Source organism: Furipterus horrens, unplaced genomic scaffold, assembly GCF_987537825.1.
Source record: "Furipterus horrens unplaced genomic scaffold, mFurHor1.1.pri manual_scaffold_1, whole genome shotgun sequence".
NCBI lineage: Eukaryota > Metazoa > Chordata > Mammalia > Chiroptera > Furipteridae > Furipterus > Furipterus horrens.
In genome coordinates, this window is record NW_028327171.1 from 77474012 (window position 1) to 77497193 (window position 23182).

The 23182-nt window shown below is 35.0% G+C and overlaps 1 protein-coding gene across 1 annotated transcript in view; it reads left to right on the forward strand.

Annotated features, from left to right (window-relative positions):
• Positions 1–23182, forward strand: part of LOC150021326 (ephrin type-A receptor 3-like) — a 121202-nt gene that overhangs the window by 15109 nt on the left and 82911 nt on the right. Inside the window, exon 2 of the mRNA XM_090286677.1 lies at positions 6898–6962. Within this exon, the coding sequence (XP_090142803.1) occupies positions 6898–6962 (65 nt within the window). The remainder of the gene's footprint in view (positions 1–6897; positions 6963–23182) is intronic.

Sequence of the window (23182 nt, forward strand, 5' to 3'; positions counted from 1 at the left end):
GATTCTGGTACAGGCATAAGAACAGACACTTAGATCAATGCAACCAAATAGAGCCCAAAATAAACCCATGTCTCTATGATCAATTAATATTTGACAAAGGAGGCAAGAGGACACATTGGAGTAAAGACAGTTTCTCCAATAAATGATGTTGAGAAAACTAAACTAGTACTTGCAAAAAAAAAAAAAAAAAAAAAAAAAAAATGAAGCTAGACCAACTTATACCATATACCGAAATAAACTAAAAATGGATAAAAGACAAATATAAGTCATGATCTCACAAAAACTCTAAAGGAAAACATAAGCAGTAAGATTTCAGCTATCTCACATAGCAATATCTTTGCCAATATAATGCCTAGGGCAAGGGAAATAAAGAAAAAATAAACAAATGGGACTACATCAAATTAAAAGGCTTCTAAATAGCTAAAGAAACTATGAGCAAAATGTACAGGGATCGCACAATGTAGAAGAACATACTTGCCAATGATACATCAGACAAAAGTTTGATCACAAAAATGTATAAAGAAATCAAAATGACTCAATACCAGGAAGACAGACAATCCAATTAAAAATGGGCAAAGGACATGAGTAGACATTTCTCCAAGGAAGACATAAAGATGGCCCATAGACATATGAAAAAAGCTCAACATTACTAGCCTTCAGAGAGATGCAATTTAAAACCTCAATGCTATACCATCTCATATCTGCCAAAATGGTTATCATTAATAAATCAACAAAAACAACTGCTGGAGAGGATTTAGAGAAAAGGGAACCCTAGTGCACCGTTGGTGGGAATGCAGACTGGTGCAACCATTCTGAAAATTGGTATGCAGTCTCTCTCACAACATAAAAATGGAACTGCCTTTTGACCTAGCCATTCTACTGCTGGGAATATACCCTAAGAATTCCAAAATTCCAATTAAAAAGAATGTATGCATCCCTATGTTCATATCAGCATTATGTATAATAGTCAAGATTTGGAAACAGTGTAAATACCCATCAGTAGATTAGTGGATAAAAAAATTGTGGTATAATTACACAACGGAATACTATGCAGCAGTAGAAAAGAAGGGATTCTTTTTTTTCAGTTTTTAAAATTTTTTATTTATTTTTTAACTTCATTTTTATTGTTGATACTATTACAAATGCCCTCTTTTTCCCTCCCTTTACCTATCTTCACCAAGCCTATGCCTCTTCCCTTCCCTCTGGCCATTACTACACTGTTGTCTGTGTCTATGGGTCATCCATATATGTTCTTTGGATAAAAAAGAAGGAATTATTATCTTTTGTGACAGCATGGATGGAACTGGAGACTATTATGCTATAAGTGAAATAAGCCAGTCAATGAAAGACAAATACAATATGATCTCACTTATAAATGGAGTCTAATGAACAAAATAAACTAATAAATAAAATAGAATCAGAGGCACAGAAACAAAGAACAGACTGACAGCTGTGAGAGGGGAGGAAGGAGAGTGAAACTGACTGAAAGAAGGTGACGGAATTAGACAAAGAACATATAGGCATCAGCCATGGACATAAACAAAAGTGTGGGAAATGACTTTGGGAAGGAGGGGACTGGGGGGAGTAGAGCAAAGGGAAAAAAATTAGGACAACTATAATACCATAAATAATAAAAACCCCATAAATTTAATGAAATGATGTGTTTCCTGTTATAAACCAAAAATATTTGGAAATCACATTACTAGAATAGGAAATCTGATAAAGGAAAATTCACATCTCTGGTATATAACTTGGTAATAGGCAGTCATTAAGGAATTAAGCTATCCATATAGTCCCACCTACCCTTAAAAATAATTTCTTGGATTTCCAGCCAAGATGGAGGCCTAGACAGACACTCTGCATCTCTCTCCACAACTAAAAAAGGAGTACAACTACTTCAAAACTAGAAACAACCAGAAGTTCCAGAAAATCAAACTGCATGGAAGTCTAACAAACAGATATAAAGAAGAAATATTCATTCAGACAGGTAGGAGGGGTGAAATCAGGGTGGAAAGGACACGGTATGGTGACAGCATGAGCAGCAGGAGTGGCAGGCTAGCGGAAATCACAATCACACATTTTTAAAAGTTGTGAGGGACACCTGGGGAGCATTCCCAGCACCAGACCAGACTGAACAGCTCATGGTTCCAGCGTCAGAGAAAATAAAGCCTCACTGCTTCTGACTGTGCATACCAGTGGGGGTTGGGGCAGAGAAAGAAACTGCTGGTTTCTCAGCAGAATCCCCTCATTTAAAGAACCCCCAGGGTCCTAGAACATACACAGACCCACCCACTCTGGAAAGAACAGCCAAGGAAACAGCTAGAGAGGTGCCAGTCCCATACGGGAAGTGGGAGAAGTGCCTGGAAAAGGGATGAGTGCTGAGCAAGTGGCATTGTTCCCTCGCAGACCCCTCCCACACACACACAGTGCCACAACATGGTCAAACATGTTGGTCGCCCTGTACTGCGAATACCTAAGGCTCCGCCCCTTAGGTAATCGTAACAGGAGAGACAGCTCTTTCTAAGACACAGAGGCCAACAAAAACAGGAGCATGTCAAGGGGAGGAGACAGAGAAGTATAGTGCAAAAGAGGGAACAGATCAAGGTTCCAGTAAAAGAACTAAGCCACAAGGAGATAGCCAACCTAACAGATGCGGAGTTCAAATCACTGGTGATAAAGATGCTCACAGGCTTGACAGATATGCTTAAGTATGGCAAACACATAAGGGAAGAAGTGAAGGCTATGCTAAATGAAATGAAGGAAAATCTACATATAACCAATGATTAAGGGAAGAAAACTGAAGTTCAAATCAATTATTTTGACCATAAGGAAGAAGAAAAAAAACAAAAACAAAACAGTCAACCAGTACAGACTGAGAAAACAAGAATTTAAGGAAATGAGGAGAGGGTTAGGAACTTCTGGGACAACTTTAAATGTGCCAACATCCAAGCCATAGGGGTGACAGAAGGAGAAAAGGACGAGCAAGAAATTGAAAGCTCATATGAAAAAATAATGAAGGAAAGCTTCCCAAATTTGGCAAAGGAAGTAGACATACAAGTCCAGGAAGCACAGATAGGACAACACCAAGACACATCATAATTAAAATGCCAAAGATTCAAGATAAAGAGAGAATCTTTAAAGCAGCACGAGGAAAGCAGACAGTTACCTACAAAGTGGTGACTATAAGACTATCCGCTGATTTCTCAAAAGACACTTTGCAGGCTAGAAGAGACTGGCAAGTAGTATTCAATATAATGAAAAGCAAGGACCTACAACCAAGATTACTCTATCCAGCAAAGCTATCATTTAGAATGGAAGGGCAGATAAAGTGCTTCCCAGACAAGGTAAAGCTAAAGAAGCTAACCATCACCAAGCTATTATTATGTGAAATGTCAAAGGGACTTACTTAAGAAAAAGAAGATCAAAATTATAAACATTAAAATGACAACAAAGCCACAACTATCAACAACTATATTTAAAAAGTAAGAACAAAATCCAATTAAGCAAACCAGAATAGGAACAGAATCATAGGTAGGGGAATCATTTGGAGGGTTATCAGCTGAGATAGGGAAGGGGAAGAAATGGGGAAATGGTGCAAGGATTAAGAAGCATAATTGGTTGGTACAAAATAGACAGGGGGAAGTTAAAAATAATATAGGAAAGGGTGAAGACAAAGAATCCATGCATAACCCATGGACATGAATTAGGGGTGGGATTGCTGGAGTGAAGGGAGGTACTGGGCAGAGGGGGGCAAAGGGAAAAAAAATTGGGACTACTGTAACAACATAATCAATAAAATATACTTAAAATAATTTCTTAACTCTTTTTGTTAAAGTTGATAATTATAAATTCAAAATTTTCAGCAATTGAAAATAATCTCCCATATTGCAAATTACCATTATGACTCACAGTGCATCACAATTCTACCTACCTCTTCTATCTGTACTGCCATATGAATAGCAATACCACTTGAAAGATTATAATCACATCTACATCTTATTAGGAGAGAAAAGCATGAGTAACAAAAGTTCTTGCCTGTTTCAGTGTGGTGTTTAAGATGTTGCATTTCAGTGTTAGATTTAGTCATGTACCTGGAGAAATCACTCACACAGGCTGACCTTCATATTCCATTAATGCTCCCTTCTTTTTACCTCAGTTATGCTACACTCATACTTCAATGCAACAGATTGCAAGAGACTAGAGGTTTTTATCCTTGAAAGTCCCAGTATAGCAATAATTCGCTGTAAAGTGGCTAGAATTTTAGATGGTGTTGTTCATATTTGGGTATAAACAAAAGGCACCTTATAAACTCAAAATAGGTGCTTTTAAAAACGTGCTTTGATGCCATCATTCTTCTCTATTAGGTCATATATAGCTTGCTGATTATAAAAACTCTTCAGAAGCCCAAATGGAACTTGTTAGTGAATTAAGAACACTGAACACTGAATCTGTATAACATATTAAACAGTCAGTAGCTTTAAATACATTGATTTTATTTGATTATCACAACACTGTGAGATTGTGAGATAACCAGGGCAGATATAATTATGTTTGATAGACACAGAATTAGAATCATGACTAATGCTGCCAATTGTATTTTCCTCATTCATGCAAATGGTGTGCACTAAAATTCAATTTCAGAGTAAATGCAATATATTTAATTTATTATACTTACTTTAAATTGACAGTGTGATACACTTTTTTTGTTGTTGTTGTTTAGCTTTTTATTCTCCTTTGAGTAGAAACCAAAAGGTGATATGATTAATCTAGTCCTTTTTCCCTCAATGTTATCATCAGGGAAAACTTAAAGGTATTTAGTTTTTTTAGTTATCAACCTACATTTTATTGAATAATTTACTAAATAGAGACAGTATCCATATCTTTTATTTTTACTTCAAAAACATTTTCCTCTGATTCCTAATATTGTAATTAAATTAGCCTTTCATCATAGCATGTGATGTGATACATATTCATCGTTAAGTATACATTTACTTATTACACACACACAAGAATACATTAAACCATTTAAACTCTTAAAGACATTGCAAATACGATATAATAATTTATGAATACTGCACTGCAAATTCTACTGTGCAAATACTATGTGAAACTCACAAGAATTTACTGATAACTGTTATAGGACCAAGTAAACTAGGTATTCTATTATCAGAATAAATGTTGGTAACAACACGGATGTATTCTCATATTTTCAAATTTATTCTAACATTGATTAATCTGAAATATCTGAACGTTAATTGGTAGAAGTTTTTTAAAAACTAATTTTTGAAAGCTATTTTTAATATGATTAAACATAATATTAATTTTCAAACTAATATCCTGGGAAATAATTCTATTATGAAAATTACACCACGAGATCCATGCAGCAATGATCTTCTCCTCTTATGTAAATATAATTACTCATCATTGGGATTAATATATTATAAGAAAAAAATGTTAATTATTAAGAAATTCCAGTGTTAAAGGTAAAGTTTAGGCGTTTCTTTTCCACTACCAAAACTTAGATAACCTAACTTTGAGAATTTTGTCTCTTTTAACTTAATGATCAGGAGCCTTTCTTATACTCACCTAGTGTATTTATTATCTAACCAGCTAGCCAAATATGTTCCTTAAAAAGCAGCATGAAAATTTAGAATTCTAATATCTATCAAATATATTATTTATTTTTCTTAATATTTTATAAGATTAATGTCTTTTTTTTATTACAAAATCTAATTGGGATAATTAAAGGAAGTGTGGTGCATTTCATGCATGGGGAAACATTTTATTGAAAACACATAGACATGTCCATGCATGTATTAACATTATGCTTTGATTGTGAATATATGAAACCCATGGTAATGACTCTCTCTTATTATAGTTATTTATTTACCTGCTCTGGTTTGTGTTAATAATACATATGTATTTTATGTAAATTTCCTTTACATCTTCCATCAGTCAATATTGGGCTTATTTTCTAATTTAGAAAAAGGATGCTGTAAAACCATAGTTTCCATTATTTAACAGATCACCAATAAAAGTGATAACTTTGTTATCAATTAAACTTGAAGTATTTTATGTATTAATTTATAATCCATTACATATTAATATTCCCTGTTGAAAACAAAGCATTTGTCTTTCTCATTCAAATATACCCAAAAGCCAATCACATTCATGTTATATTTTATTATTCATCAGACATCAGACTTTCTAATAAGTAACAAAGTTCCAGTAAAATCATCAAAACCTTTGTGTAACAATATAATTTTCAAATAAGTAAAGCTTTGCACAGGCAATAGTATAAAAATTATTTTTGCTTTAGTTTCCTCTCAGTAGCTAAACACATAAGGAGGTGATTTATACAGTATTAAAAATACACATTACAGAATATGTTTGGGATTGGTCAGGAACAATATAATGATGCCATATTAAATATGCAAATATAAATATTGATTTATTATGGAAGCATATTTATGAAGTTAATTTACAGTAAAATCATATGTAAACTTATCAAATCTAATGGTCTTTGAAGTTATTTTTATTTCATGTTAACATTCATGTTGTTTCCTATTTTGCCTTTTTACTGTTTCCACTTTAAACCTGCTATTATTCTGTAAAAAATATTATCAATATATTGAATATTAACCTATCTTAGTAGACAAAAATAGAGTTACAAAAACCACAGAATCTTTTCATTCCTTGACTTACCCTGTAGTTGCTTTTCTTTCATAATTCTATTTTTATGTACCTTACAGGTCTAATGAAAATGAAGAGTCAGGTGTTTTAATTGTGTTGATATTTTTATATTACCACCAACAACAGATATTATTAACTTGAAAGAGGCTAATAGAAAGAATTCATTCCTCTTAACAGTGTTTGTGTATTTGTGTTTTCTTTCAGTCAATCTGCTGGATTCAAAAACAATTCAAGGGGAGCTAGGCTGGATCTCTAACCCATCACATGGGGTGAGTTCAATACACTACTGAAAAGAAACATGATTCTTTCAATTGCTTCTCTTAAAGAGAAGAAGGAATTTTTAGAATGTTCTCTAAAGCAAACTCCTGGACTTCAGGTGACACATGCATCAGTGTATTTAATACACGAACAAAGAGAGACTAATATTTGTATCCAGGGGAACTACTGAGAACTTTGAAAGTTTTTTTCCTTCTGAATTTATCAATTGCTTTATTAAGTTCTCATTTAGTTAACACTAGCATCATACAGATGATCTAAGCATTCTCATCTAATATGTTTTGTGATATGATCAGAATAAGTGAATTGAGATGATAGTCTAAGTTTTAAGTAATGTGGAAAGTGTGTATTTGCAGATGGTAGTCTCCAGAGTTGTAGCCTTAAAATAAAGCTGGTGACTGTTCCAAGAAGTGTAAGATGCATTTGTCAACAGTATAAACCGGTGTTGCCTTAATATCTTTGTTAAAAATGTTTGCAAATTTTCTAGAACAGTTTAAAACTGGGTATTTTATTTGGAAAAATATGGATGCCTTTACATTTTTAACTTTTAACATATCTCTAGTACTTTACCTGCCAGACACAGATTACTAAGGTGTGTGATATTTTGGTGGCCTGAATGTTTATAATAAGCCTTTTGTGTAAGAATATTTTTCTTTTTTCTTTTTTTCCAGAAGAAAAAAGGGGGAGCATACAGCTGAAAATTTTTTGTTCCTACAAAATTTTCTAATAAATGCCTAAACATGCCCTTTTTGTTTTCAAGTATAGTCTATAGATAGTGTGAAGTTACTTTGACATATTTGGGATAGGACAAATGTATGCATTCTATTATCTCCTTCACTGGTCCTCTTTTCCAAGAGGTTATAATTACCACCACTTAGTGTTGGTGTTCAGTCTTTAGACTTTTGTGCCTAAACATAGTAATTTTTATGGTAACATCAATTTTTTTCACCAACGGATGTTTTACGTCAAGGGTACTTCATTTATCTGTCATCTTTGTGTCTGCTTCTCTTCCTGGTGCACCTTGACATGATGCCAAAACTTATCACATAATCAGGCCATGGTTAGCTGCTTCAGAAGGGAAAGGATGAAGTAAGCTAGGATTTGGTTTTCCCATAGGGGTAAAAGGATTCAAATGATTAGGATAAAAACACATCTTGGGTAGTCATGAAGAGTGAACAAAACTCAGGATTGAGCTGGGAAACTCATTTCAAACCAGTCATTTAAAAGTCAAACCTAACTTTAATTTTGATTTTGTATGTTTGAGTTTTTCATTTATCTGTCAGATAATATACCCTAGAACCTCCTTGTTAATGGTATACAAAGAGGAAAAACCATAGTGACATTTTACTAATAGATACTTATGTGTGTAAGAAATTAGCTTTTATATCAAATCAACAGTCTACCACATTTTCTTAAGACTGTATAAAAAACACAAAACACATTCCCATTATAATGGCAATTTGGGGAAATCTATTCATTTTACTTTGTTAATCTCATAGATTTTGTGTTGAAACAAAGATGGCACTTCTACTTCCAGAGATATATTGGGGGAAGGGGTGCTATAGAATCTTGTCACAAGAAGTGTGGTGCCTGCATCAACCAGCAACATCAGCACCTGAAAGATTCTTAGAAATAAAACTCTCAGGCTTTCTGGGTCAGAATCTGCTCTTAAACATGGTCCCCAGGTGATTTCCTAAATACATTAAGTGTAAGAAACACTTCTCAGAATAATTTACCTCTTAACTTTTTCCATATCTCATTCAATTTCCTACTTCCTTTTTGCCTGGAAACTGTTTTCAGTTTCTCCTTTGGCTTACTGTTGCCTCGGAGAGCAGATCTCAGGATCCTCATTGCCTTCCTGGTTGATCTTGCAGCTGTCTTCCCTCTTTCTGATGCAATAAATAGCCTAAAACAGCTGACCAAGCCCTACTAGCTTGGTGCTCCATTAGAAGCCATGGTCACTAAAAAGATCCTGGGACACTGCCAGCAACTTTCAACCATAAGCCCATCAGAAGCTCTAATTTCAAATCTGTTGAAATATAAATATATTTTATGGAATGATAATATCACCTCAGGTATATAAAATTCATTACTATATTTGGGGGAAAATGGCCAAGATGGCTCAGTCCTTCATACATCTTTTTCTATTTTAAATCTTCCCTTTCCCCATAGATGTATTCATGCATAAAATATTAAAATTAACTTAGTAATTTTCTTAGAAAGAGTATTTTCATCTCTATTTTTAAGTGGTGCTTTGACACTTGGAGGAGACTTTGTAGGAAAGTATACTACTATACATTAGGCCTGGGACAAGTTTTCATATAAGTATCTTGGAGGAGATTTAACAAAACTATTATTTTCTAAATGATTATAATGAAAATAATTTTTTAAAATTTGTAAACTTAAATTGTCACTCATAAACAGCAATTCATTTTTCAATGATAGAGTTTTATTTGACATGAATATTTTCTACCACCGAGTTTGTTCATTTTAGTAGAGCAGACACAATTTTTTTTGGCTCTATGAACTGTGAATTATAATATTTGAATTCTAGACTAATTCTATTAAGGAATTTTAGTAAATAATTCAATAGTTTGTATATTCTTTGATTTAGAGAACAAAGAACACATATAAAAACCCTTATATATTGTTGGATTACAACCTAAAAAAAATCTTTCCTTTACACATAACTAGGTACTTAAGTATATTTATTTATTGTTTGATTGGTAATATCTATCTTCCAAATGAACTTTCTTAGTCTTATATCATTACAGAGGAGGGATCAGAAGGAAGTATAGCTATATAATTTTACCTCAAGATAGCATTGGTACGATGAATAAATAGAACAGAGAAGTCATGAGCCTTGACTCAATTAAAGAAACTCTTATATAGAGAAGAAAATGAGGAGTGGTTGGAGGAGTGTAGAAAAAGCACAGTCTAAAATGAGTTATTCATGCATATTTGTGGAATTTAGAAGGAAGACTCAAAATTATCAATCGTGGGATTATTTTATTTTCTACCTCCATCCTTTTTAAAAATATATATTTTTAGAATTCTTTTTCCTCTACTGTTTTCCTTAGTTTGGCAAATAGAGGCCCCTTAGGTAGCCCACCCAATATCTCCTCTCTGGCCTTTTCTTGAGGATGGGGCATCAATATTATTCTGGTTTTCACCCTGTCATGTGCTCAGGCCATTGTGTGGGATGAATGTTGATGCACTGAGAGCTAATCATGATAAGTACAGCCATATTTCCAGAGATTGGTTTAGGCAAGTGTAAGTAAAAGGGTAAGAAAAGTCAATGTGAGTGGAGGAGAGTTCCAGTGACTCTAGAAAAGGTTTCCTCTTGATAAAAAGAGGTGGCTCTGGGCTTGCCCTGGAGACACCCAATATCTGGACCTGCTTCACTCTCTTCATGACCAGAAAAGTGGAGTCTAGTAAGCATTAGGGAAACTGGTCTGGGACTCTGACCTCTCAGAACCACTGAGTTAAGTTTAAAAATCACATTTCCTTGTTTATGCCATTCTTCTTAGTATCTCTCATAGTTCAGATTAAAGGCATCTGGGAAGAATATATATTTTATCACCAGGTCAAATATCTTAATTTCTGAATAGAAGATATAGAAATGCATAATTGTATTCTACAGTGTTACTTGCATTTTCCCATGCTATCTTTTTTTGTGCTTCAGCACAAATGGTGTTGAAGATAATAGGTAGAGTAGTGAAACAGAATAAGCACATTGCTTAAAATTGGGAAATCTGCATTTGAATTCTGTATCTTTATTGCTGCCTGATCTGAGCCAGGCCATTTAACCTTCATCAACATTTATCCTCAGTTTTTAAAAAGTTATAACATAATTCTGATGTCACAACACTGAAGTAAATGAGACTTGTTTGTATATTTTTACATTTCTATTAATGAATATACATACAATCAGGTATAGATGATAATACATATGAAAGAGCTGTGCAAATATTATTTCTGATTTTTAAATAAGTTTTGAGATTATCCATCCTAATCCAAAATCTTTTGCAAAATTCATTGATATGTCTTCTTAAATCTCAGTATATACTTGATGTCTCAAATTTGGATTTAGGAGAAGGAAAATTAATAGTATTCCCTGAGATGAGAAGGAAAATTAATAGTATTCCCTGACATGTCTGCAAACACCTCTTGTCAGTTAAGGTATTAAAACATTTCTTTTGACATCATATGGTTGGTACTCTATTGCATCTGTGCAAACCAAAGTTTACATTTTTTATCATTTTTAATTGTTATTCTATGACAGTTATCCTAATTTCCCCCCTTTGCCCTCCTCTACCCATCCCAATCCTCTGCTCCCCACAGTCAACACCCACACTGTTGTCCATGTCCCTGGGTCATTCATATACATTCTTTGACTAGTCTCTTCCCCTTCTTTCCACCAGTATCCTCCTCCCTCCTCCCCACTCCCCTCTCGTCACTGTCAGTCTGTTCCATGTTTCCATGCCTCTGGTTCTATTTTGTTCATTAGTTTATTTTGTTCATTAGATTTCTCTTACAGGTGAGATCATATGATATTTGTCTTTCACCAACTGGCTTATTTCACTTAGCTTAATATTTTCCAGTTCCATCAATGAAGGGTAGGAGTTCCTTCTTTCTTTCTGCTGCATAGTATTCCATTGGATAAATGTACCACAGTTTTTGATCCACTTATTTATATTTACTGATGGGCATTTAGGCTGTTTCCAGCACTTGGCTATTGTAAATAGCACTGTTATGAACATAAGATTGCATAAGTCCTTTTGAATTGCTGATTCGGGATTCTTAAAATATATTCCCAGCAACAGAATCATGGGGTCAGGAGGCAGTTCCATTTTTAATTTTTGTGGAAATTCCATACAGTTTTCTGCAGCGGCTGCACTAGTCTGCATTCCCACCAACAGTGCACTAAGGTTCCCTTTTCTCCACATCCTTGCCACCAGTTGTTGTTTGTTGATTTATTAATGCTGGCCATTCTGAGAGGTGTGAGGTGATATCTCATTATGGTTTTAATTTACATCTCTCTGATGGCTTGTGATGTTGAGCATCTTTTCATATGTCTATGGGCCATCTTTATGTTTTCTTCAGAGAAGTATTTGTTCAAGTCTTTTGTCCATTTTTTCACTGAATTGTTTGTCTTCCTGGTGTTGAGTCCTATGAGTCTTCATATATTTTGGAGATCAAACTCTTTTTCTGATGTATCATTGGTAAATATGTTCTCCCATATAGTCAGTTCCCTTTTCATTTTGATGATATGCAGGAGATTTTTAGATGTGCAGAAGCTTTTTAGTTTGATGTAGTCCCACTTGTTTATTCTTTCCTTTATTTCTATTGCCCTAGGAGATATACCAGCAAACGTATTGCTACATGAACTATCTGAAATCTTCCTACCCAAATTTTTGGTGTCACGATTTATATTTAAGTCTTTTATCCACTTTGAGTTTATCCTGGTGCATAGTGTAAGTTGGTAGTCCAGTTTCATTTTTTGCAGGTACCAACACCATTTATTAAAGAGGATATTTTTACTCCATTTTATGCTCCTGCTCTCTTTGTCAAATATGAATTGACCATAGAGACATGGATTTATTTGAAAGCTCTCTATTCTGTTCCACTGATCTCTGAGTCTGTTCTTATGCCAGCACCAGACTATTTGATTACAGTGGCTTTATAGTATAGTTTGATATAATGTATTATGATCCCTCCTAATTTGTTCTTCTTTCTCAAGATTTCTGAGACTTTCAGGGTCTTTATGGTTTCATAAAATTTTTGAAATATTCTATATCTGTGAAATATGCTGTTGATATTTTAATAGAAATTCTATTGAATCTATAAATTACTTTGGGTGGTATGGACATTCTAATGATGTTAATTCTTCCTATCCATGAACATGGTATATGCTTCCATTTATTTCTATCTTCTTTAATTTATTTCTTCAGTGTTCTATAGTTTTCTGAGTATAGGTGTTAACCTCCTTGGTTAAGTTTATTCCTTGGTATGCTATCTTTCTTATTGCTATAGTAAATGCAATTTTTTTCCTGTTTTATCTTTCTGTTGTTTCGCTGTTGGTGTACAAAAATGCCATTGATTTCTGAATATTGACTCTGTATCTGGCTATCTTGCCAAATTCACTTATTAGGTAGAGTAGTTTTATAGTGGAGTCTATAGGGTTTTCTATGTATACTGTCATGTTGTCTGCAAATAATGACAATTTTACTTCCACTTTTCCAATTTGGATGCCTTTTAATTTTATCTTGTCTGATCACTGTGGCTAGAACTCCCAGTATTGTGTTGAATAAGAGTGGTGAAAGCAGACACCCTTGTTTTGTTCCTGATTTTAAAGAGAAAGCTTTTAGTTTTTGTCCATTGAGTATAAGTTGGCTTTAGGGTCCTTGTATATGGCCTTAATTATGTTGAGGTATGCTCACTCTATTTGCACTTTGCTGAGTGTTTTTATCATAAGTTGTGTTGGATTTCATCAAATGCTTTTTCAGCATGTATTGATAAGATCATGTGGTTTTGTCTTTCTTTGTGTTTATGTGGTGTATTACATTTATTGATTTGCATATATGATACCATTCTTGAATCCCTGGATGAATCCCACTTGATTATGGTGTATGATCTTTTTTAATGTATTGCTGAATCTGGATTGCCAATATTTTGTTGAGGATTTTAGCGTCTTTTTTCATCAGAGATTTTGGCCTATAGTTTTAATTTTTTGTTATGTCTTGATGTGGTTTTAAAATTAGGATGATATTAGCCTTCTAAAAAATAGTTTAGGAGTCTTCTTTCTTTTTGGATTTTTTTTGTAGTAGTTTGAGAAGGGTAGGTGTTAGTTCTTCCCTAAATTTTTGGTAGAATTTGCCTGTGAAGCCATCCAGTCCAGGGCTTTTGTGTTCCAGGAGTTTTTTGATTACTGCTTCAATTTCACTAGTTGTTATCAGTCTAGTTAGGCTTTCTGCTTCTTCTTGATTCAGTTTTGGAAGATTATATGTTTACAGAAATTTGTCCATTTCATCTAGGGTGTCCAATTTCTTGGCATATAGTTGTTCTCAGTAATTTCTTATAATCCTTGTATTTTTGTGGTATTGCTTGTGATTTCTCCTCTTTCGTTTCTGATTTTGTTTATTTGGGTTCTCTCTCTTTTTTTCTTTATGAGCCTGGTTGAAGGCTTGTCGATTTTGTTTATCTTTTCAAAGAACGAGCTCCTGGATTTATTAATCCATTGAATTGTTCTTGTAATCTCTATGTCATTTAATTCTGCTTTGATTTTGATATTTCCTTCTTTCTACTTGCTCTGTGCTTTGTTTATTGTTATTCTTCTAGTTCTTTAGATGTCAGGTTAGGTAGTTTATTTGATATTTTTATATCTTCTGTTGGTAGGCCTGTATTGCTGTGAACTTCCCTCTCAGTACTGCCTTCACTGTATCCTATAGGTTTTGGGTTGTCGTGTGTTCATTTTCATTTATTTCCAGATACCTTTTGATTTCTTCCTTGATATCACTGTGGACCAATTTATTATTTAATAACATGTTATTGAGTCTTCATGTGTTTGAATGTTTTTGAATTTTTTTCCTTGTGGTTGGTTTCTAGTTTCAGTGCATTTGGATCTGAGCACATGCTTAATGTGCTGTCAATTTTCTTGAATTTGTTGAGGCTTGTTTTGTGTCCTACCATCTGGTCTATCTTTGAAAATGTTCCATGTTTATTTGAAAAGAATTATATTTTGCATCTTCGGGGTGAAAAGTTCTGTATATATCAATTATATCTACTTGATCTAGTGTCATTCAGTACCATAATATCCTGTTGATTCTTTGTTTTGGATATCTATGCATTGTTGACAGTGGGGTGTTGAAATTCCCTATGATGACTGTATTGTGGTCAATATCTTTCTTGAAAACTTCCAAGATTTTCTTTATATATTTATGTGTTCTTATGTTGGATGCATATATGTTTACAAGTGTTATATTGTCCTGTTGGATTATTCCCTTAAGTGTTATGCAGTGACTTTCTCTGTTCCTTTTTATGGCTTTTGTTTTGAAGTTTATTTTGTCTGATATAACTATTGCTACCCCGGTTTTCTTTTCATGTCCATTTGCTTGGAATATTTTTTTCCATCACTTCACTTTTAACCTGTGCAGATATTTTGTTCTGAGGTGGGTCTCTTGTAGAAAACATATACGAGGGCCATGTTTTCTCATCCTATCAGCTACCTTATTAGGTCTTTTGATTGGAGCACTTAATTCATTTATGTTTAAGGTTATTGAGAGGTACTTATTCACTGAAATTTTTACCATACTTGTGTTTCTGTCCCCCTTATCGCCTTTCTCTCTATCTCTCTCTTCTCTTTTTTTATGGCACTCCCTTTAGCATCTCTTATAGTGATGGCTTGATGGAGATATACTCTTTTAGCCTTCTTTTGTCTGGGAAGCTCTTTTTTTTTTCACCTTCCATTTTAAATGAGAGTCTTGCTGGATAGAGTAGGTCCTCGCTTTTTTATTACTTAGAATATTTCATGCCAGTCCCTTCTGGTTTGTAGTTTTTCTGTTGAGAAATCGGATAATAGCCTTACCAAATCTCCCTTGTATGTTACTAGCGGTTTCTCCCTTGCTGCCTTTAAGATTCCTTCTTTGTCTTAAAATTTGCCATTGTAACTATAATGTGTCTTGGAGTGGGCTTTTTTGGGTTTATCTTGATTGGGACCCTCTGTGCTTCCTGATATTGTATGACTTTTTCCTCACCAAGTTAAGGGAGTGTTCTGCAATTATTGCTTCAAACAGGTTTTCTATCCCTTGCTCTTTTTCTTCTCCTTCTGGTATCCTTATGATGCAAATGTTGGTACATTTCATGTTGTCCTGAAACTCTCTTAAACTATCCTCATTCTTTTGAAGTGTTTTTTAGTTTTGTTTCTCTGACTGTGTATTTCTTTCTACCTTGTCTTCCAGCTCACTGATTTGGTTCTCTGCATCATCTAGCCTACTTTTAGTTCCTTCTAGAATATTTTTCATTTCAGATATTGTATTCCTCATTTTTTCCTGGCTCTTATTCATATTTCTATGTCTTTTTTCATACTTCTGTAGTTCCCACTGAGTTCCTTGTAGCTCCTATAGAGTTCCTTGTAGTTGTTTCTCACTGAGTTCCTTGCTTATCCTTATAAATAACCATTATTTTGAATTCTATGTCTGTGAGAACGCATGCCTCAATTTCATTTAGCACCTTTTCTAGGGATTCCTCCTTTCCTTTTGATTGAGGGTTTTTTTTTTTTTTTTTGTCTTACCATTTTATGTGACTTCTTTTGTTTATTTCTGTGTCTCATGTTGCTCTACTTTACCAGCTTGTCTTTGTGGGGTAGCCTTCTGTGTCAGGAGTTCTATGAGATAGAGTGGTACAGTCTCTTTGATCTCCTGATCTGGATGCTCTAGGGATGCCCTTTATTCAGTTTGTGTGGGCTCTTTTGTACTTAGGATTTTATTATTGACGGCTCATTCTTTGTTGAGTTCTCTCCTCTGGCTGGCTGACTGGAAGTTACAATCCCAACCACATCTTGTATGTTGTTGTGGTTAACAAAAAGAAATAAAGAAAGAAAAAAGAAAGACTACCCAGAAAACCAAACTCATGCCAGCAAAAATAGCTCCCCCTACCATATCAGTAATATCAACAGCAATTGAACAAAGATTAATAAAGTCTGAGAGAGATTAAGAATAGTATAAGATAGAAAAAGAGAATATGAGATGACTAAAGGAGAGAAAAATGATTTTGAGTGGGAAGAGGGAGGAGAAAAAATAAGAGTAGGGAATAGAAACAAGGCAAAGAAAGGAAGAAAATAAAATTGAAAATGTAAATAAAACAGGGAAGGGCAATGGCAAATTGGAGTAAGAAAAGGTAAGAGTATAATATGAAATTTGAAATAAAATTTAAAAAGTAGTGAACCAAAAGGACCAAAGTTGTAGGAAAATCACAACAGTGTCAATAATGACAACTGAGTGAAGATTAATAAAGATAGAAAGAGAATAAGAATATTATATGAAATAGCAAAGAGAATATTAGATGTCTACAGTAAGGAAAACTGATTTTGAGAGGATAAAGGGAGGAAGGAGAAGTAATGAGAGTAAGGAATAGAATCCAGGCTAAGGAAGGGAAAAAATAGAATTTCAGACTCAAATATGCATGGCCAGGAGAAAGGCAAAATGGAGTAAGATAAGGGGAGAGTAACCTATGAATATTTGAAATTAAAAGAAAAGTGAACAAAAAGGAATGCAGTTTAAGAAGAACAGCAATAACCATAATATCCATGACAAATGAGCCACAATTTAAAAAGGTGAAAAGAAAATGAGAATATTATAAGAAGTGGAAAAAGAATGTGAGCTGACTGAAGGAAGGAAGAAAGACTTTGAGAGGATATAAGGAGGAGAAATATTAAGAGTAAGGAATAGGAACAAGGCTTAGAGTAGGGGAAAATAAGATTTACAATGAAAATATGAAAGGGAAGTAAGAAGAAAAATGGAGTAAGACAAGTGAGGGTACGATGTGAGAGTTGAAATAAAAATAACATAAAAATAATATAAAAATATAAATAAAAAGAATAAGAAATGAAAGACAAAGAATAGTGAATTAATTAGAATACAATTGACACAAAAGAAGTCTTCAAAGGCTATGTGAGAGAAAAAATAATGCAAATTCTGAAGAGGAATGAGGTGGGATTTGTCTGAGCAGAGTTTGGTGTCTTCTCTTTCTGGATCCACCTCTGGTTTTTTATCAGCTCAATGTCCTGGTGTGGGTCCTCCAACTTCTGACAGCACGGCTTGTATCACCTTCACCTGCCTCTAGAGGGGGCTTCTATTGGGATTCTGAATGTGGGGATCCTGAGTCTCCCCTGGGAGGCACTGTTCAGCGTTCTGGGAAAATTGCAAGGGTGTTCCCCTTGCCCCTGCACCACCTGTCTCTGCCCCAGCTTATTTCCAATAATGTATAGTTTCTGATGAATTAGGTGTTCATTTCAAGGGAGGGGTCAATCTGTATAAGAGGCTCAGCTCTTTCCTGCTTGGTGTTGACAGCAGTTCTGTGTGTTAGCAGGTAATCAGGGCCCTGATTACCCTTTGCTGCATTGATTTCTGGTCTCCCTGCCTGGCTGGCCTCTGTGGAATTGGGCCCTAAGAACCAGTGTATTTTGTCTCCCTGAGAGAAGTTCAAAATGGGCCCTTTAAGCATTCCTCTTTCTGTCTTTCCCTTGTTAATATGCACCCTGCACAGGGTTCTTGAGCCTCTCCTGCTTGTGATCCTGCAGAAGATGGGGGCTGCGTGATCCCTTTGCTTCCCAGAGGTTCAATCTCCCTTCAGGGAAGGCAGCTCTGTCCGGATGTAAATAATCTCAGGTGCTCCACTCCCACCCACGCAGTTCCCAGCCCACTGCACTGCCCTTGAGCAGACACGGTTCAGAACTCCATTCTGCACAGCCTCTGGCCTGCTAGCTGTGGCGGGCTGGGCCCAAGAAATCCCCTCGCTATGCACCTTTCTGATTTCTCTGCCCATCTGCACTCTGGGAACAAAACACGCCCTCCATCCTTTTCTCTTGCTGGCAGGGCAGCTGCGCACCATGTCCCTGACCTGCAACCTCAGCTCCCCTTTTAAAAAGTCTCTCTGGGCTCTCCCACTGCAGCACTGAGTCACTGTCCGGCTTTCCTCACACGCCACCTCCTCAAAATACCAAAGTCTCTTGCAGTCACACCGGGCCATGGCCTATCTCCACCCGTCCCAGGCACAGATAGAATCCCTCTCTTTCTCTGGTACCCTCCTGGTTGGCGTTTGCTACTGCAGCTATAAGTGTGCTCTTCCCTGTGTGTATGTGTATATAGCCCGAATCTCCCCAACTTTATGTATCCAAGTCACTCCTGGTCCGGGTCTGGGGGTTCTCTGTCTTGGGAGAGGAGGGAGCCACAAAGCTACTATTTCTGTCCAGGCTTTCCGCAGCCCCACCTGCCACACCCCTTCAACCTATAAAATTTCCTTACCAGCCGTTGTGAAGTGGCTTCTGTACACTTGGCTTCCAAACTTCATATCAGCTAAGATTCTGTTGAATGATCAGTTTATTTTTCAGAAGATCATCCAAATATCCTAGTTGGGGACAAGAACAAGTGGACTCAACTTCCACCTATAATTAGCTAACACTGATTTTGTATTTTTTGAGACGAATTTGATCATTTCCAATTTATTTTAAATGATATCTTTGGATGATCCCACTCTTTTTTTTTTAATGGCATAAAGTTAAGTGAAATTATAATACATGTGTACTATATGTCTATATATACATACATTATGCATATATAATATAGATATATGGATATATTAATATTACTTTTTTTTTACTAGAAGAGCTATTTAGTTAAATGTATTTCAAAATACTGCCAACCTATAAATTGGAAGTAGACTGAAATGAGAACAATCTAGATACAGTTCTATGTTGAACATTGTATTGATTTCTGCCTAAGTGTAAAAACCTAGAATCCTGCAAATTAATTCCGTTTAACTAAAAATAGAAATGTTCAGAATTGAATGAATCATAGAGATTAATGGAAATAATAAAAATACTCTCTAAAATGAGTCATTTCTTTTCTATTCTCCAGTATAGTGTAACTGATATTCAACATTGGAATTACTGCTATTTGTGAAGTCTGGATTCTAAAAATCTTCTCTGCTGAATTTCTAGCGTTCACTTTGTAAATGGTGTCTGAAATGCAGAAAGACTTCTTTGACAACTAGGTGTCAACAATAACCACCTGGGATTCTGCCTTTATGAGTCACACTCCAAATTCTGCTTCATATGCTGAATAGTCAATCCAGGAAAGTCAAATTTTTGACACATGATATGTGATTCTTGGTCATTTGAAATTTTTCTGCCTAGAATGAACAATGCTACATATTTTAAACATGTCACTTTCACCTATGTGCTGACCTTTCAAGGAAGGATGTCTGATCAAATTAGAAAAACATGGCAAAGTCTTGCAGTATTTTTTAAGCTTTTCTTGAAACCAAATGCACCATAAAAGAATGGGATATGTGCGTGAGCAATAGATATCAGCAAAGATAGAATACATTCTAACAACATTTAATTTATAAAAATTAAAATTTTATTGTGTATTTAACATAATTTTTATCAGTGCTTTAAAACAAAACAAATGGAAACCATTTTCCATTGCTAATGTTGTATAGTTCTATGTGAATCCTCCTCTCTGCATCAAATTAGTGTTTATTTATATTTTGGGGGTTGGACTAGAATTTTAAAAATATGACATGTAATGTACTTTGCTTATTTTACTTTGATGTACAGCTTGTGGGATTTAAATCAGAGGATACTTGAAACATATTTGGATGGATTTTATTTAGTTCAGCTTTACTCATAAATTTGTTTGTGCTATATGATCCTCGCTTAACATGACGTGACTACAAAGTTAAATAAAAAGCTAAGATATTCTTAAATTATTTTTATTCCTATTTTGAATGTTTAAATAATACATAAGTTCACTCTGATCATTTTCTATTTGTTTATTAAAGTAACTTAAAATTTTTGAATCAAAGAAAAAATTGTGCTTCTAGTGGTTTCTTATATGATAGCATTTTTCAGAATATAACTTTTGATACAAAACTGCTAGCTTATGCAACTTCAGATCAAGTGCACTTTCTGTTAAAAAATAAATGGTTATTAAAATAAAAGCAACAAAGAATATAGATATGAAACTTAAAAAAGAATGGCTTTTATACCCTATGCAAAATAGTATATATATCAGTTTTTATATTGCTTAGAAATGTCCAGTTTCTTTAATATTTTAAAGAAAATACTTAGAATAAATACTATATTTTTAAGCTTCTAAATTTTCACTTGAATATAAGACATAAATACAACATATGTACTCTAAAGGCAAGGAGTTTTAATTCTGAAATTCCATTAAGTGCAATTTTGATAGGAATTTATAAAAATAATAATTTGCCCCAAAGATTTGCCCATTTACTTTTCTCCTTTTTAAAATTTCACAAATTAATGGTTTTGACTCTTAAGTTTATTATTCTCTGGTGGTTAAATTATTTTGAAATTTTTTAAATAATAAATTAAAATTTACCTGTAAAAATAAAGTATAAAACACATTTGAAGTAAGTCCCATGTCTCAAATGATTGTCAATGGACCTAAAAGCATTTAAAGGTTATAATATTTACAATAAAAACTACCTGGAGTATTTCTTCAACCTTAGTAGCCCATTGATTACCACCAGTTTTTTTCTTTTTCTTTATTTGCTAATGATTCTCACTTTATAGGAAGTATTATGCAAATAAAAACTTTTTCAATGTACCATCTGTGCTAAAATCATTTATTCCTTTTCCATGAGACCTAAGAAATAAAACATCAAGCAGGCTAGTGTACCTGATTTTCTGAACAGGCTGTTTACAAGTGTATTTTTATTCATTTTGACATATGTAAATATTCACATGTCAGTGTGAATACACACACATACACACATATATTATTACTTTTTAATTTGTAAACAAAAGTTGTTAAAAATACAAAATCCTGATTTTCCAGCCAACACCTCTACCATGTTAGAAATCCCAGGGTTGGGCCCAACAGTCTGTTTTTTTTTTTCTTTTTAATATGCTTTATTGATTATGCTGTTACAGTTGTCCCAATTTCTTTTCCCTCTGTTCCCCTCCACCCAGTGACTCCTCTCCCTCCAGCTATCTCCCCTGCCTTAGTCCATGCCCACTGGTTGTGCATATAGTTCTTTTCAACAACTTCCTATCTACTCCACTCCTTCCTACTATGCTTCTTAATTCCTGTACCATCTCCCTCCCTTTTCCCCTTTCCCCTCCCTACTGACCTCCCCACAAAATGTTCCCCATACCTATAATTCTTTTCACACTCTTGTTGCTTACTTAGTTTGCCTTTGTTTCGGTTCCCTAGCTTCTGTTGTTGGTTGTTGTGATACAGTTTTCATTTTAATGTTCATAGTTTTGATCCTCTTTCTCTTAAACAAGTCCCTTTAACATTTCATAAAACAGTGGTTTGGATCTGATGAACTCCTTTAGTTTTACTTTTTTCTGGAAGCACTTTCTCTGCCCTTCTATTCTGAATGACAGCTTCACTGGATAGAGTAATCATGGTTGTAGGATTTTGCTTTTCATTACTTTGACTGTTTCTTGCCAGTCCCTTCTTGCCTGCAGAGCTTCTTTTGAGAAATCAGCTGATAGTCTTATTGGGACTTCTTTTTATGTAATTCTCTTCTCTCTTGCTGCTTTTAAGATTCTCTGTTTATCCTTAATTTTTGACATTTTGATTATAACGTGTCTTGGTGTGGTTCTCCCTGGGTCCAGTTGTTTTGGAGCTCTCTGTGCTTTCTGGACCTGTAAGTCTATTTCCTTCCCCAAGTTAGGGAAGTTTCATTATTTTTTCACATAATTTTTCCATTTCTAGTTCTTCTTCTCTATCTTCTGGCAACCCTGTGATTCAGATGTTGGCCCGCTTATAGCTATCCGATAAGTTTCGGAGCCTCTCCTCATTTTCCTCACTTCTCGTTTCTTCTTTCTGCACTGGTTGACTGTTTGTTCCTTCCCTATTCCGGTTTGTTGATTTGATGCCTGGTTTTCTTGCCCTCACCACTAGTTTGGTATGTGTTTTTGTGCATTTCAGCAGGACTAGCCTTCATTCCTTCCCTGTTTAAGATCTGCTGTTAGGTCTTAACAGCAGCTTATAAGCAAAGCTCTGAACTATGCCTCAGAAAGATTTCCTATCTGCTGCTTCCTTAGATTAGAAATTTGTTATCTGGTCAGCTGCATCACTGGGATCTCTATCATGATCAGTGCCATCCTGAACAGTTTTGTGTTTACCTTTGCTTCCTGGGCAGGGCTGTCACACCTCCTACACTATAGGGGGCAGAGGCCTGTGACTTGTCACAACTGGGCGTTTTCTGCGGGGATAGGGGTCCAAGATGGATTCCTGCTGTTCAATTTCTGCTGAGAGACTGAGAGCCTCCTCCTCCATCCCATCCCCCTCCAGGCCTCACAGTCCAAGGCAATGGGGGTCTACCTTCCCTGGCACTGGAATCACAAGTTGATGGGTTTGGTCTGCAACCGGGGGTGCTCCCCAGGTGCTTCTTGCCTCCCCTTAAATGCAAGTGTCTGCTTACCACTGTCCCATTGCTGTCACCCCTGGTG